General features: G+C 55.2%; 1 protein-coding gene across 2 annotated transcripts; it reads left to right on the top strand.

Annotated features, from left to right (window-relative positions):
- The first annotated feature begins 655 nt into the window (after window positions 1–655).
- CLEC4F (C-type lectin domain family 4 member F) lies at window positions 656–14,506 on the top strand. 2 transcript variants are annotated; one of them, XM_055327892.1, is made up of 7 exons: window positions 656–782; window positions 1,477–1,593; window positions 1,888–1,992; window positions 4,138–5,256; window positions 7,732–7,883; window positions 8,681–8,797; window positions 9,491–14,506. In XM_055327892.1, the coding sequence occupies exons 1-7, from the start codon at window positions 677–679 to the stop codon at window positions 9,902–9,904; spliced, it is 2,130 nt and encodes a 709-aa protein (XP_055183867.1). In that variant the 5' UTR covers window positions 656–676; the 3' UTR covers window positions 9,905–14,506. The 2 variants fall into 2 exon arrangements, with proteins under 2 accessions (XP_055183867.1, XP_055183868.1); XM_055327893.1 differs by having other exon boundaries at window positions 4,102–5,256; window positions 8,681–8,799; window positions 9,491–9,785.
- The last annotated feature ends 1,178 nt before the right edge of the window (window positions 14,507–15,684 follow it).

The raw sequence follows: 15,684 nt of genomic DNA, 5'->3' as shown, positions 1-15,684 counted from the left end.
CTGTGTGGTCTACGCATCAAGTCAAATCTCACAATGACTTTTGGAGTTAGCACAGACCCCCTAGGTTAGGAGCTCAAGCCCATGAGATCGCCCCCACTGCAGATGGCACCTGTGGGTGGGGTCTCCAGGCATCCCACACTTCTGCACAGCCAACCACAAATCTGGGGGCTCCCATGAGCCCCCCTCAGCTTTGAAAATTCACTAGAATGACTCAAAGAACCCAGGAAAACACTATGCTCACTGTTACAGGTGATGATGCTAGGTCCTAGCAAGAGTCCCCAGCCCTTCCTTTGGTCTGCAGATTCCTGCTACGCTGACCTGGCTTCCCCCGCCCTGACCTCCTGTTAACTTGAGAGCGTCTGGGGCTGTGGTTAAGAGTCGGGCACGGGTCACACAGACGTCTTTCTGCAGCGCTGAGGAGGACCCCACCGCCTCCCGAGTGGCTGCTGAAGTGTTTGTGCCCCGGGGCTGAGGCTGGCTTTGGGGCCGTGCTGAGCTGGTGACGAGGGAGTGGGGCCAGGACCGGGGCTGACCGGCGCCTGGGGACCCGGAAGGACAGGACCCTACTGGGGCCCTTCTGCAGAGTCAGCGGGGGGGAGGCCCTAAGTCCGGGGCGTATAAGTCCGGGGTGCCGCAGCCTCACTTCCCTGTCCCGGGCACACCGCACAGCCTGCCCATGGGGGGTGCGCGGTGGGGAGCAGCGCCGGAGGCCGAGGGAGAGATGGGTGGTGACAGGGTGCACTTCTGCACAGGCAGCCAGAGGGTGTCCCTGCGCGCCCCAGGTGAGAGAACGGGGGTGTCAGCGCATCCTCATCGGGGCGTCGCGCTTGGCCCCCAGCCCTCGGCATCTCCGCCAGCCCCCGGCAGGCAGGTCTCGGCCCCTCCCCAGCCCAGCGTCCAGAATCATAGGCAGGGGCTGAAGGTGAATCCGGTGGGGGCGGAGAGCCTGGTGCACCCCCAGTCTCTGCGTGAGGCCTCCCCAGACCCTTTCCCTGGGGGTCAGCACGGGCCCCGTAGGGTAAGGGCTCCATCCCACGAGGTGGCCCCCCATTCAGGTGGCACCTGAAGGCAAGCCCCACTTCTGCACAGATGACTGCAAACCTGGGGGCTCCCGGGACCCCCCTCAGCCAAAGGGCCGGGAGTCCTGCTCTGGTCACGGTTCGTGGGCAAGCCCGGGCCCGGGGTTCAGAGGTCGGGCGGCCCCTGCTCTGTCCCTCCCGCATCCCCCCTTCCATCTTCCATGCAAACTCCCTGCCCTTGCCCTCCTTGCCGCCCTGTGCCCCGCACCCTCTGCACCCTCCTCCGGGTTGTGTGACCTCCCACTGCCCTTGTGCTGCCACCGCGCCACGTGCTTTACTCCCCATCTCCGTGGTAAGCGTGGCTGGAGTTCTCATCCGCACCAGACAGGCCAGGGCACTGAGCCCGAGGGCTGGCCCTGTGCACCCGCTCTGGGGCGGACGCTGGCTTCTCTCGCAGGGCTGGACTCGGCGGCGGGGGCTCCCGTGGCCCCCAGGAAGCTAAGGCTCGCTCAGACCACCGTTGCAGTTATGGCTGTGACTCTTGTCTCCTCGCTGGTGGCTCTCATTGTTGTGGGTAAGCTCCTAGGTGACCTGAACCCCACTGACTCTCTCTGTCTTCCTGCAAAGGGCCCCACGCACGCTAGTCGCATACCCTCTGCATACAGGCTCCCTGGGGCTCCAGGCCTGACCCAGATCTTACCTGGGACTCCGCCAAGGCCCCGTCCAAGGGGAGTCTCCCAAGAGCAGAGAGCCATGGAGTGAAGTCTGAAGGGGGCCATCGCCCCCGTCTGCAGCCCTGACCGGGGCTGGGGCGGCCTGTTCCGCAGCCCTCGTGCGGGGAGTGCTGACCCAGCGATGGGTGTCTCAGTCCTGCAGAAGCCAGGATCCCCGCCGCTGGAGCCCGTTCAGCAGCTTCAAGCCGCGACTCCGGGAGACAAGGCCGCGGCCGAGCAGCTACCTGCGGGGCCGCACGGTGAGTGCACAGGGCGGTAGGGCCGGGTGGGCCGGCAGGAGCCTCTCCCTGGCGCCTCCTTTGCCCCTGCACGGGTTCCAGTTTTCTCACAAGAAGATACAACCTTCTTTAAAAAAACAGCCTTATTAAAAAAAAAATAATTAATAAAAAACAGCCTTACTGAGGTGTCCCTGGTACCTAATAAAGTACAGTATTTAATACACTCTGATGAGCTTTGCCTCCTGCGTATACCGTGAAAGCCTCACGCAGTCAAGGTAAATATGAGCATATTTGTCACCCGCCCCGTAAAGTTTACTCGTGCCCTTTGTCCTCCTTCCCTCTCCCCTCCTCTCTTCATCCCCAGCCCACCACCTACCTACCTGCAGTAACAGAGATTAGTAGGCTTTTTCTGGAGTTTTATATAAAAGGGATCCAGTGCTATGTACACTTTTTGGCCCTTTATCAGCATGTAATCTGCAAATATTTTCTCGCAGTTAATGGTTTGTCTTTTCCTTCTCTGAACAAGATTTAAATCTAAATAAAGTCTAATTTATCTTTTTTTTTCTTTTATGGATTGTACTATATAGTTCCACACTGGAAACCTATCCCAAGGTCACAAAGACATTTACCTACGTTTCCTCCGGGAAGTTTTACACTTCTTGGTTTTTACATTTTGGTCTATAATTAAATTTTGAGTTAAGCTTTATATTATGGTGTGAAGCCTGAAGTTAATTTTTATTTCACCTGTGGATATAACAGTTGTTGCAGCGCCATTTGTTGAAAAGATTATCATGAATTACTTTTGTGTCTTTGTTGAAAATCAGTTGTCCTTTTATCTGTGAGTCTATTTCTGGATTCTTTTTTTTAATTTTTATTTATTTATGATAGTTACACACACACACACACAGAGAGAGGCAGAGACATAGGCAGAGGGAGAAGCAGGCTCCATGCACCGGGAGCCCGATGTGGGATTCGATCCGGGTCTCCAGGATCGCACCCTGGGCCAAAGGCAGGCGCCAAACCCCTGCGCCACCCAGGGATCCCTCCTATTTCTGGATTCTTTATTCTGTTCCACTGATGTATTTGTCTATCTTTACAAGACAGAGTATTTGGATTTATCTTCAAGGGCCACCTGGCCCCACCTGGCCTTACCTCAGCCTAGGGGCTGAGACCTCATACGTTTATTTAGATAGGGCATGAGGAATGGGGCAGGAATCTTCCAGAAAGGGTCCCTGCCTACTTAGGTTCTTCTCCCCATCCCTGAGGGAAGGCTGGAATCAAGAGTCTTAGACCATAAATGTCCAAGTTAAGGTCTCAGTTTGCGAGGTGAGCGAAGGGTGCTAGGCGGACCCGCGGCAGCTGCGGTAGGTCTCGGAGGGACAGTCAAGCAGGTGAAAGGAGCTACCAGTTCCCTGAACGACCCTAGTGACCAGGGCTTTCACTCAGGTCTCCATCCTCAAGCGACTGTGTCAGGCCCCTTGCTCTATGTGACATGGGATGTGCCAACCCTTTAGAAGGCCCTTACGCTCCAGGGTCTGGGGTCACCTGGAGGGCCTCCACCACAGCCCGGGTGCAGACTGAGCTCAGTGTTTCCTCTGCAGGGACCTATTTGGTTTACTTTCTGGACTTTGTGATCAGAAAACTCTGTTTGTGGTCTACACGGTCCTCAGGAAGTGATGGTGGTGAATCAAGAGGCCTCGTGCTTGGTGTACGACTACAGGGGAGCACTAAACGTGGGCTTTATTCATACCTGATTTTTTTTCACAATGGCCTATTTAATGGTGACATTTCAGTGGAGTTCTACTTCAGTCGCTTTCAATGATGTAATAAATTACCTTCAAGTTCAATTACGATGGCAAAATAACAAGCCTGACCAGCGTGACTCTAGTGGGAGCTAGTTTACAGGAGGCAGGTATTTCAATCCTTCCATCCCTCAGTTCATGGGGGACAGTTAAGTAGACCTTTATTTTATTTTTTGGCTCAAAATCTCTGGTGGCCATTCCCAGGGTCTGGGTGGCTGCAGTGAGCAGGAGGCTGCTTGAGCACCAGGGCTGTGCCTTAGACGTTTCCCTTAGAAAATGTAAAAACACAATAGTTGGCCCATATAACGAATGCTTACCTGTGTAATAGGCCTCTGTGGCTGCCTTCTCCATTTCCTCCCTCCAGATCCCCACCGCTCTGACGGGCTGGCAGAGTTGCAAGAGACTATCCAGATGTTTAAAAGCCATGTGGAGAATTCCAACACCTGGAGCACAGAGATCCGGATGTTGACTTGCAGAGTGGACAATGTCAGTTCTCAGATCCAGGTGCTCAGTGGGCATCTGGAAGATGCCAGTGCTGACATCCAGATGGTAAAAGGCATTCTACAGGATGCCAATACCTTGAGTTTCCAGACCCAGATGTTGAGGAGTTCGATGGAGGGGGCCAGTGCAGAGATCCAGAAACTAAAAGGAGATCTGGAAAATGCAAATGCTTTAAATTCCCAGACCCATAGTTTCTTAAAAAACAGTTTAGAAAATGCCAGCATTGGTCTCCACATGCTGAGTGGAGGCTTAGGAAACACCAACACTGAAATTGCAATATTGAAGGCAGGGCTGAAAATGGCAAATGCCCAGGCCCAGTGGGCAAACAGTAGTCTAAAGAATGCTAATGCTCAGATCCATGTTTTGAGAGGCCAACTGGCTAGTGTTGATGATTTAAGGGCTGAAAACCAGGTTTTAAGAAGCAGTTTGGAAGGAGCCAATGCTGAGATCCAGAGGGTCAAGGGAAGCATGCAAAATGCCAATGCTTTAAACTCCCAGACCCAGACTTTTCTAAGAGGCAGTTTAGACAACACCAGCTCGGAGATTCAGTTATTAAGAGGTCATTTCAAAAGGACTGGGGATGAGATTCTCTTGTTAAAAAGAGATTTGGAAACAATCACTGCCCAGACCCAGGTAACAAGCAACCATCTGGAGCAGACAGATGCTCAGATCCAATTATTAAAAACAGAGCTTGAAAATGCCAATGCCTTAGATCCCAAGATTCAGGTGTTAAGCAGTTATCTGAAAAATGCCAGCAGTGAGATACAGACCCTAAAACAAAGAGTGGAAGCTGCTGCATCGTTAGTTTCCAAGACCCAGATGTTAGAGAGCAATCTGCAGAAGGCCAATGCCGAGAACCAGCAGTTAAAGTGGGATTTAGAGAACACCAAAACGCTAATTAAGAAAATCCAGGAGAAGCAGAATGGCCTGGAGACAATCCGTGAGGCCTTAGGTTCCCAGGAGCAGCTACAGAGGACCCAAAGTAAGTGGGATGAGAGTGTGGCCGGGGAGGTGGCCTCTGGGCGGGCACAGTCTTCTGTCCCTTCAGCCTTTCACTTACTTCATGCATTCCCCCCGGGAAGGAGGATGGGTTCTGGAGAAGGGCTGAAGTCACCCGAATAGGCTCAGTGTGCCTAGGCAGTGGTGGAAGCAGCATAAGGCAGTCATCCCTGCTCTCAAATGGCTTGTCATTTGGCCAGAGTGACAAAACAACACTCGAGAAACGAGCGATGTGTGGGAGGCATGCAGGGAGGCATAAGACGTGTTTTATAAGGGGCAGGTCTAAGAAATCGGGGCGGGGGGGGGGAACAAAAAGAAGGGAGAGAAAGGACCTCCCAAGGTTGACGTCCTCTGATAGAGAAAGGGATCTTTGGAGTTGGGGAGAAAGGTTTTGGGGGAGGCAGGATCAAAAGATGCTTTGTGGAGAACTGAGTCCTGAAGGACTAGTAGGTGTTTGCCAAACAAGTAGGGTAAGAGGGTGGCAGGTACACAGGCATGAAGATATGAAACCATAAGGTTCAGGAAACTTCCAGCAGTTCAGTCTGACTAGACTGTGCCCAAGAGGGCAGGTGATGATGAAGTGCAGGCTGAGAGGATAGGAGGCAGGGGCCAGAATGGTGGCTTTCACACTGTTTTGAATAGAAACCCACAATTCATTTATATCATGACCCGATATAATTATGTGTTGCACACACACATTTCAAAAGCCAAAGTTTTTACCACTCTGATATTTTATAATCTATTCTTTAATTAAAAAAAAAACACACCTTGAAACTTCCCATGAATGGGTTCATGATTGTACTTTGAAAATCACTATGCTAGAAAGGTAGACTTGGAGAGACACCAGATGGATGTGGAAGGCCTCTGAGTTTGGATTTTATCCTTTAGGAGATGAGGGTCTATTGGAGGGCTTCAAGAAGGCTGACCAGATGGGTCTGCATACTGAGAGGGGAGAAAAGAAGGAAGACGAACAGTGAGATTTGACATGCTGAGCCTGAGGTGCTTTGGGATATTCAAGTGGCCGTCATCTGGAGGCTGTTTGGGATGTAGGGGACGGGCGCTGGCTGCAGACGCAGCTGGGGGAGCCCTGGGTTCGTTGGTTCTGGTTGTGGCAGTGGGAGTGGGGGGTTGTGCAGGAGACATATTGCTTTATGGGAAGAAAGCTGAGGGCAGAAACAGGAAGTCAACCTTCAGGTGGCAAGAAGGGAAAGCAGTGTTTTTTGAGGAGACTATCCAGGTAGGCAGTCTTAGAGGAGAAGGAGAACCAGGGGATGTGCAGTTGGGGAGGCTACAGAAGGAGAGAATTTTGAGGAGGTGGTGGCTAGTGCTGGTGAATGAGCTCACGTAAGATAACCCATATGCGCCCACTAACTCTGGGCAATTAATAAGTCATTGAGAATGAAGTTCCTGTGGGGAGTAGGGTGGGCCCTGGGGGCAGAGAACCCTAAGCAGGGTGTGAATGAGAGGAGCGTGATGAGGCTGAGGTGGGGCATGGCATGGCAGAGGGAGGGAGTAAAATACACATATCATTGCTATTTACATCGTAAAAACTCTGTATTAACAACAGACAATGTGCAGAGATTGAAAAAGAAAATGATGAGAAAATAACCACTTGTATATCCATGAACATTTCTATATTTTTAAGAAGACTTCTTTATTTGAGAGGGGGGGGGCAGGGGTGGGGCAGAGGGACAGGGAGAGACTGAGCACAGGGCCTGAGGTGGGGCTCGATCTCATGCTCTTGAGATCAGAGCTGAAACCAGGAGTTGGAGGCTCAACCAACGGAGCCACCAGGTGCCCATCTACACTTCCTGCATGAGTCCACCTCTGAAATGAGTAATACATTATATGTCAATTAAGTGAGTTTAAGTAAAAAATTTTTTAAAAACAGGGTGTTGTAGTGGGGAGGGAGGGACGAGCTGAGAGTGAAAGAGGCTTGTGCTCACGGGGTAAGTTTTCAGAGCTTGAAATTGGGGGGTCAGATAGAAGCAGGCCGGGAGTCGGTGCTGGTGTGGGCAGCCGCAGGGGATGGAGGTGAGCGAAGGGAGTGGGGGTGCAGCAGGAGGGCGGCGCCGCCTCTTAGGTAAGGGAGAGGAGGGGAGGTGCAGGGGTGAGGGTGTAGCGGGGGGTGGGGTGGGGTGGGGGAAGGTACTGCCTCTTAGGGAGGGGTGGGGAGGGGGTGTGAGGTGCAGGGGGCTGCGCAGTGATGGCAGCGAGTGGTACAAGAGGGCGGCAGCCGGGGGCAGCAGTCTGGGCAGCGAGGCCATCAGGGCACCCCGGAGTGCAGTCTGGTGTCCGGCCGGGGACAGGGGTACTGGGTTGGGACTGGGGGCGCAGCCTCCCCGCGGTGCCTCTGGGGCCCTGGGCCTAAGCACCGCGCCGGCGCCTGTCCCGGGAGAGGTGGCGGAGCTCCTGGCTTGCCCAACCGACCGACCGACTGGCGTCATGTCCGCTCCAGATCAGCTTCTTCACCTGATCCTGCAAGGCTGGAAGGCCCACGGCGCAAGCTTGTACTACTTCTCTCACGTCAAGAAGTCCTGGCACGAGGCTGAGCGCTTCTGTGTGTCGCAGGGAGCCCACCTGGCCTCGGTGACGTCGGAGGAGGAGCAGGTCAGCGTGCACCTTCGGGGTGCGACTGTTGGGCAGGGGTGGGGTGGGAGGGTTTCAGGGCTCCAGCTTTCCTCCCCTCCCAGAGCTGGTGCAAGGCCTGCGTGCCTCATGTCATTCAGGGGACTCCCGGTGACTCAGGTCCCAGGGGTGTCTTGCTCTGGAGGTACAAGGACTGACAGCCGACCTTGCTGTCCTCGAGAATGAGGGAGGCACCCAGAGCCCACAGGTGCCCACAGGGAGGGAGGGCACTAGGGACTGTCCTTAGCATGTTGGGGGCATCTTTCCCTCCCTTCCCCCCTCTCCCTTTAGCTTCTGCTCGGGTGTCAGTCCTGATGTGACATCCGTTAAGGCAGTGGCCGTGGAAGGCCCAGGAGCAGGGGACCCAGCCCCTTGGGACAGCCGCACACAGAGTTTGAGGACCAGCAAAGGCAGCATAGCTGTGGGCCCCGGGGCCCTCTGCCGACGGCCCTACCAGAGTTCTCTAGGCCCTAAGCTGTTTGGTCCATCTCTGGAGCTGCCCCCGCTGTGGTTCTCCGGAGACCCTCCTCGTACGTCTGTCGAAGGACATGCGATGTTTTTTCAAATAAAATGCTTCTGGGCCACGGCCGGGTCAGTGCTGTCCGGTGAAGCTGTCCTCAGGGTCCCGTGGGGAGGCTGGGCCTGGCTGAGGGGACGGACCCCGGGGCCTGCAGGGCGGCGGGCCTCACGCCGCGCCAGGGAGGGGACAGTGAGCTCCCCTCCACGGGGCTGGGGATCGGCTCCTGGCCCTCGTCTCACGGCCCTGCCCTTTGTCACAGACCTTTCTGACGCAGTTCACGAGCGTGTCCCACCACTGGATCGGCCTCACAGACGGGGGCCACGAGGGCGTCTGGCGCTGGGTAGACGGGACGCCGTTCAGTGCTGGCCGGAGCCCGGTGTGAGTCTGGCAGCGACCCGGCGCTCGGGCCTGGCCGTCTACACGCCGCTGTGCTGTGCTGGGGGCACACCGTGGGTCCGACGCGGGCGGCCGTGTGTGCGCGGCGGCGTGATCGTGGTCCTCGCGTGGACGCCTCCACAGAGGGGCCTCAGGGCGGGATGGGCCTTGGGCCGGCAGGCAGCCTATCAGCGGGTCTTCCTGTGTTTTCATTGCTGTTTTGTTGTTTGCCTGTCCTTTTTTTTTTTTTTTTTTTAAGATTTTATTTATTCACTTGAGAGAGATTCAGAGAGTGAGCATGAGCGGGGAGGGGGCGGAGGGGGAGGGCGAAGCAGACCCTCCGCTGAGCAGGAGCCCAATGTGGGACTCGATCCCAGGACCCTGAGATCATGACCTGAGCCGAAGGCAGACGCTTCGCTGCCTGAGCCCCCCCACCCCTGCTCTTTCCCTCTTATGTCCTTTGAAGGCCCTGCCTCGGAGCGGGGGGACGCACAGCTTCAGACACCCTCCCATCCCTTGACCCCCGGTAACCACAGACCACCTTGGTGGGGCCACCCTTGGGCTCCCTTGGCCCAGCTGCATCCCACCCAGGGCTTCCCTGAGACGAGGGACCCGTATCACCCCGGCTCCTTATGCTATGGTCGGGGAAAGGGGCCCTTTCTTCGTCTGGCCGAGCCAAGCCCTCTACTTCCAGGTTTTGGGGCAGCCATCAGCCAGACAACTGGCAGCACGAGGACGGCCGGACGGAGGACTGCGTCCACATGCAGAACAAGTGGAACGACATGCTCTGCGACACCCCCTATCACTGGGTGTGCAAGAAGCCCACCGGCCAACGCGTGGCCTGAGGCGGGCCAGGAGGGAGGGCCACGGCCACTGCCAGCCCTGGCCCCCCCCACACACGCCCTGTGGAGACTGCTGCGCCCAGCCCGCTCCCCGGGGCTCCCCGTTCGGCCCTCTGTGTCCCCTGCTCGCCCTTTCATTTAGCCCTGCACACCTGCTAACGTCGCATGACCCGGGGGGCCCCAGGGCTCCTCCAGGCCAGGGCTTGCTGTGCCCCCGCGTCCCCCTCAGCTGCCAGCGTGGGCCTGAGACGGCGGCTCCCCAATAAACACTGACTAGTGCACGAGGGCTCCGGCTCGTCTGGCGAGGGCCGCCGCACCCTCTCCCCCTGGCGCGCTTCTCCTCCCTCGATGTCCCTCCTGAGCGTGAACCAGGTTTCTGGGTCTGACTGGCCCAGGGAAGAGCTGCGGAGGCTCCCCGGCTGCAGGGGTGAGGGCATCCCGGGTACCTGACACCTCCCCTGTGGCCGGGCGCTGGCGCTGGACTGTGCGAGGCCCTGGAGCCACTCCATACGGCTTCATCCTGTGGTAGCCCCCCTCATTTCCTGGCTGCAAACCTCGGGTGCTCTCTCTCTCTGGCTTTGGTGTTTTCTTGGGGCCCCTCCCCCTTCCAGGGACTGGAGTGTAGGACGAGAATCCCCGGAGCAGTTCGGGGCCCTGCCCCACGGACTCACAGCCTGGGAGCCCAGGGCAGGCTTCTGGGGCCCCGGCCTGCACGACTCCCTCCCCTCCGTGCTCCTCCCCAAACCCCTGGCAGCTCAGGATTCTGGGGAGCTCAGCCCACGCGTGTGGCTGCTCCTCCTGCACTGGGATATGGAAAGGGCCTCCACGAAGAATCCCAGGCAGCTGGAGGCTCAAGCTGTCTGCTTCCCCACTCGGGAACTCGGATTTCAGTTGTTTGATGTCTGAAAGCAATTGTTTCATCAACGGTTTCATGAATTTTGTCCAGTGTTCCCATTGCTGACAGCAAAAGGACTAGTCCCGTTGCTCCCCTGGGACCAGAAGTGGCCACCGGTCCTACCTGCTGTGGTACCTGTGGCTGAACAGGACTTTAACTCGTTTGTTTCCCTTTTTTGGCTCTCCTGTGGCATTTTATTTTATGGCTTCTTAGCTTTTCTTCAGTCTTAGAAACTCCTCCCCTACCGCAGGACTGAGATAACATTTCGCTGTATTTCTTCTAGTACGTTTACAGTTTTGTTTTTTTCTTAGACTTACATATGTTACTGGATCTGATTTCCTGAATCTCCTTGGTACTTTTGTGCTGTGGCAATGTAGATATTTACGGATAGGCTTATTGTTCTCTTTTTATGTATTTCTATTCTTTGTCTTAGGGTTTTCCTTTTTTTTTTTTTAAAGATTTTATTTATTCGTTCACGAGAGGCACAGAGAGAGAGAGAGAGAGGCAGAGACAGAAGCAGGCTCCCTGCAGGGAGCCCGACGTGGGACTCGATCCCGGGTCTCCAGGATCACGCCCTGGGCCGAAGGTGGTGCTAAACCGCTGAACCACCCGGGCTGCCCTCATGTTGTATTTCTAATAGCTTTTAATTTGTGTATTTCAGTGTTACTTTAACGTCTAAAGCTTCATAATCATAAAGCCTCCTTGAAGATTTTTACTTTTTACCAATATCCATGCAATCCAGGATCATTTCCTGTGCCTCTCCCATGGACCAGGCACTTTTCCAGGTTTTCAAGATTCGAAAGTGAAGGAAACAGGGGCGCCTGGGTGGCTCAGGAGGTCGGGCGTCCGTCTCTTGCTTTCAGCTCAGGTTGCGATCTCAGCGTCTTGAGACTGAGCTCCATGCTGGGCTCTGTGCTTGGCAGCGAGTCTGCTTGAGATTCTCTCCTCTACCCTCTGACCAACCCCACTCTCTCTCTCTCTCTCTAATAAATAAATAATAAGATCTTAAAAAATAAACCCTCCCAAAGTGAACAACAGATAAAAGCCCCTCCCGGCTCCAAGCCAGCACTCCAGTAGGGAGGACAGGTGGTTGGGACACCCAGTCCCTGCTCACAGCCCCAGGAAGGGTCCCCTGGGGCCTGAAGTCTGGCAGTGGCGCCACTCCGGAGTAGCGGCCAGCTGCTGGCTATCCGTCTAACCAACCTGGTCTGTGGCCTGGAGCTAATGGAACAGGGACGGGTAAACATCCTCATGCTCCCGGGTCAATTCTCACGTCTGGGCTGGCCCGTTCTCTCTGCAGAGAAGGTACTGAAAGCTGCAGTTTCCGCAAGAGAGAGCCAGAAAGGCAGGGCAATGGACTTCTCTACAGACTGAGCGGAGCCATCTGGGGAGACAGACTGAAGTGCTCCGCTGTCCTGGGGGAAGTGGTCAGCTCGTCGTCCTGGAGTCCCTGCCCCACCCCGCCTCTGCTGTGGGGACGCTGTAGAGCTGCCACCGCAGGTGACCAGGGATCGCACTGGTGAGAGACCTAGGCCGTGACAGTTGGCGCCACGTGGGGCGTGCTGTTGGCACCCGGATGCCCACAGCCTTTCCTCCCAGCGCCAGACCCGGCCCAGTGGAGGCTGAGTCTGCGCAGGGTGGTTGGGGGAAAGCCCAACTCTGGCACACGGAGAAGAAGGCACAGACCCTCTGGCTGTCATGCAACGACCTTCCAGACTCGGTTTTCTAGGCCCAGGGAACGATTTCTCAGTCAGGAGAAAGCACATTGTGGAAGCAGATGCCACAGCCTTTTGGGGATCACTACCTGCGCTGTAGTCAGCGACTCTGAGCGTCCTCCGCCAGCCGATGCCCCGAAACTCTGCAGGTCTTACAGCCCAGATTTGCGCCTGGGCCTCCCGACCTGCCTACGCCTCGCCTCCCGGAAAGAGCCTCTCCCTTTGTGTTGCTCTCACATTTAAGGACCAGTTGTAAGTGGCTCTACCGCCATCTGCCGCTACCAATTCCTACAGCTCAAAGCCAACCAAGACCAGGGACCCCAGTACCAGCATAGCCCCAGGCCCCAGTGAGAGTTACGGGAGAGTGAGGGGGCCTGGGCTGCTCTCAGGAGGGGTGGCTTAGGAGAGCAGAGGGTCTGCTGGCTGGGCCCCAAGAAGGCTTTGCCCTGCGGGACAGGCCCTGTGCAGCAGGGGGGCCACCACACAGCTGTGCCTCAGTGCCCCTCCCCTCCCCAATGCAGCCTGGAGCCTACTTCCCCTCGAATCTCCTCAAAGCCCTGCTTCTGTTGCAATCTTATCCTTCTTAGACCTGACAAGCATTTCTCGCTGCAGCCGGTCCCAGGACTGGGATTCCAGGCCCTCTTCAAGGGGGCCCCAATGAACCTTTCATGACATCCCTGCTACAGCATCACCAGAACCCGGCCCTGGACCTCAGTGTCTCCCCAACCAGTTCTTTTTTTTTTTTTTAATTTTTATTTATTTATGATAGCCACAGAGGGAGAGAGAGAGAGAGGCGCAGAGACATAGGCAGAGGGAGAAGCAGGCTCCATGCACCGGGAGCCCGATGTGGGATTCGATCCTGGGTCTCCAGGATCGCGCCCTGGGCCAAAGGCAGGCGCCAAACTGCTGCGCCACCCAGGGATCCCTCCCCAACCAGTTCTGATCGCGGCTTCTGCACTTTTGCTCACGACACCCTCTGCCTGGGTCACCCATGACCTGTCTGCGTAATCGCCAAGTTTGTGGACATTGCATCTGGTTCGTACGTCATGACTGCTCTTGCAGCCGTCACTTACAGTGGGGTGGGCATCATGGGAGGCAGGAGAGATTGGTGCTTAGGGACCCAGGCTCCATGGCCAGACTGCCTGGGTCCAGTCCTAGCTCTGCCCCTGCCTCGCTGGGAAAGCTGGTTGCTTGATTTTTGTCTCTCAATTTCCTCTTCTGTGAAAAAAGTACAGGGTCCCTCTCTTGAGGCTCGTGTGCAGATTAAGAAAGTCAATCCATAAAATGAGCTTTCACCAGCTTCTTAGGGACAAAGCCTGTGAGTCTGTTCCCCTTCTCTGTTCTTGGTGGAGAAGCACATCTGACCCATGGTGAACTCTGCTGGTGATGTGGCCAAGACAGTAACCCCAGCTCGTGCCCAGTGGGAGTGGAGCAGGAGCCTCAAGGGAAGGGAAGTCCAGGGCATGGCAAGCAGGCAGGGTCTGTGTGCCCGCGGACAGGCCAGCTGGAGGTGACCCTGGGATAGAGGGCATTCAGATCTCGAGGAGAACCTGACCGGCCGTGCAGCCTTGCCTAGTCTCTCAACGTCCCCGGTGCTGGTTTTCTCCTCTGTACCGGGGGATAAGGTCCAGCTCCCAGGAATACGGTGAAATAAGATAATACATAGTTAATTCTGTATGTTGGCAAATTGAACACCAATAAAAAATAAATTTATTATTTAAAAATCAAGATAATACATAGTAACAACATGAATTTATATGAATATGAGTAATAAGAGGAAATTGCCAAATTGATTTAGATAGGACTTGTGGGCCATGTAGATGTGTCGCTTTATAGGTTTTGATCCCTTTTTCAGATGTCCCTCTTTGCCTTCCCTTATTAAGCTGGTTTTTAGCAGCTCTCTCATGTTCTGACTGAGCAGAGATGATGGGGACTGTGAGCCACAAGCCGGGGAGTGTGACGAAGGGCTGTCCAGGCCCCGGGCAGATGTGGGGAACGTTCCTCTTAGCTGGGCCCCTGGGTAGGAAGCAGGAACGGCTGATGAGGTGAACGTGCTGGAGCCAAAGATGGAGCAAGAGCCAGCTTGGATGGCATCCTCCTGCTCCCACCCCCTCCACCTGCACTTCCCGCCTGCTTCCCTTCCTTTGGGTGCCTCTCGGCATCGCACAGGCAGGGGGGTGAAATTCCATTTTCCAGAACCCCATATCCCCAGGGTTCCAGATGCCAATTAGGATGACCTCCTTAGAAACAGGTGTGTGGAGCAGCCTGGGTGGCTCGGCGGTTTAGCACTGCCTCCGGCCCAGGGCGTGATCCTGGAGTCCCAGGATCGAGTCCCACGTCGGGCTCCTTGCATGGAGCCTGCTTCTCCCTCTGCCTGTGTCTCTGTCTCTCATGAATAAATAAATAAAATCTTAAAAAAAAAAAAGGAAAGAAACAGGTGTGTCAGATGGTGAGCATGGACATCGGGCAGAGCTCAGGTCCCTGTCCTTCCATTGTGGACAAGCCCGGGAGTGGGGCCTGGGTGTTTCTTTGCACCAGCGTCTGGGCCCTTCCGCAGCTGCGCGGGCTGAGCAGCAGCTTCGGGGCTGTGTTCTCACACTGAACCCCTCCTGCCCCGCTGGACCTCCTGGCCATTGTGTGAAGCACCTGGATCCCCAAATCAAATCACTTGGCATTTGCTTGGAATACCTGGAAGCACTTCTGATCCTGCTCAGAATCGTGACTGGGGTGAATGGTCTGGGGCCTTTGCTGCTCGGGGCACCAGTGATGACACAGGCCTCTGACAGCACAGCTGCATTTTTGAAAATGACACTCAGGAGCGACGATGGGGCGGGGGGGGGGGGCAATGATCTGGAAGGAGCTCAAGTCCCCCGGTGACCATGAGAGCAGAGGTGCCCTGCTGAGCTAACCCTCTCACCGCAGGAGGAGAGAAACACTCACTGTTTCTGCTCACAAGGCCATTGCACCTCCGGGTAATGACGAGACAGTGGCACCAAGTCGCTGTCAGGTGTAACATCTTAGCTCAGGTGAGTCCACGTGATTGCTCTCCTTCAGAACACCTGGCTCAAGGTAGGAGTCTAATGGAGAAGATGCTAGAAAGCTACGGTTGGAGCTGACTGATGGGAGCAAGTATGAAGGAGTAACTTCTGGGGCCTCACACTGGGTTCCTGCTACACACCGGCTTGTCCACTCAAGGGTTTAGAATAAAATAGAAAATGTCAATAGTGTCCTTTCTGATGCTCAGGGAAATTTAAATAAACGGGTAAGTGAGCCCCATTTTAAGCTCTATTTCCACACATTTGGCTCTTTTGCCTTCTGTTTGCCAGCAGACAACACCATATAAACTTAGGGCAAGCAAAATTATTTTCCTTCTTAAATATGTGTATACATACGTGACCCCTGCTTATTGTGAAAAACGTAAGACACAGAGAAGGTA

This window comes from Nyctereutes procyonoides, unplaced genomic scaffold (genome assembly GCF_905146905.1).
Source record: "Nyctereutes procyonoides isolate TBG_1078 unplaced genomic scaffold, NYPRO_anot_genome, whole genome shotgun sequence".
Lineage (NCBI taxonomy): Eukaryota > Metazoa > Chordata > Mammalia > Carnivora > Canidae > Nyctereutes > Nyctereutes procyonoides.
Note: the sequence above shows the minus strand (reverse complement) of the source record. Positions and strands in the feature narration are given on the sequence as shown.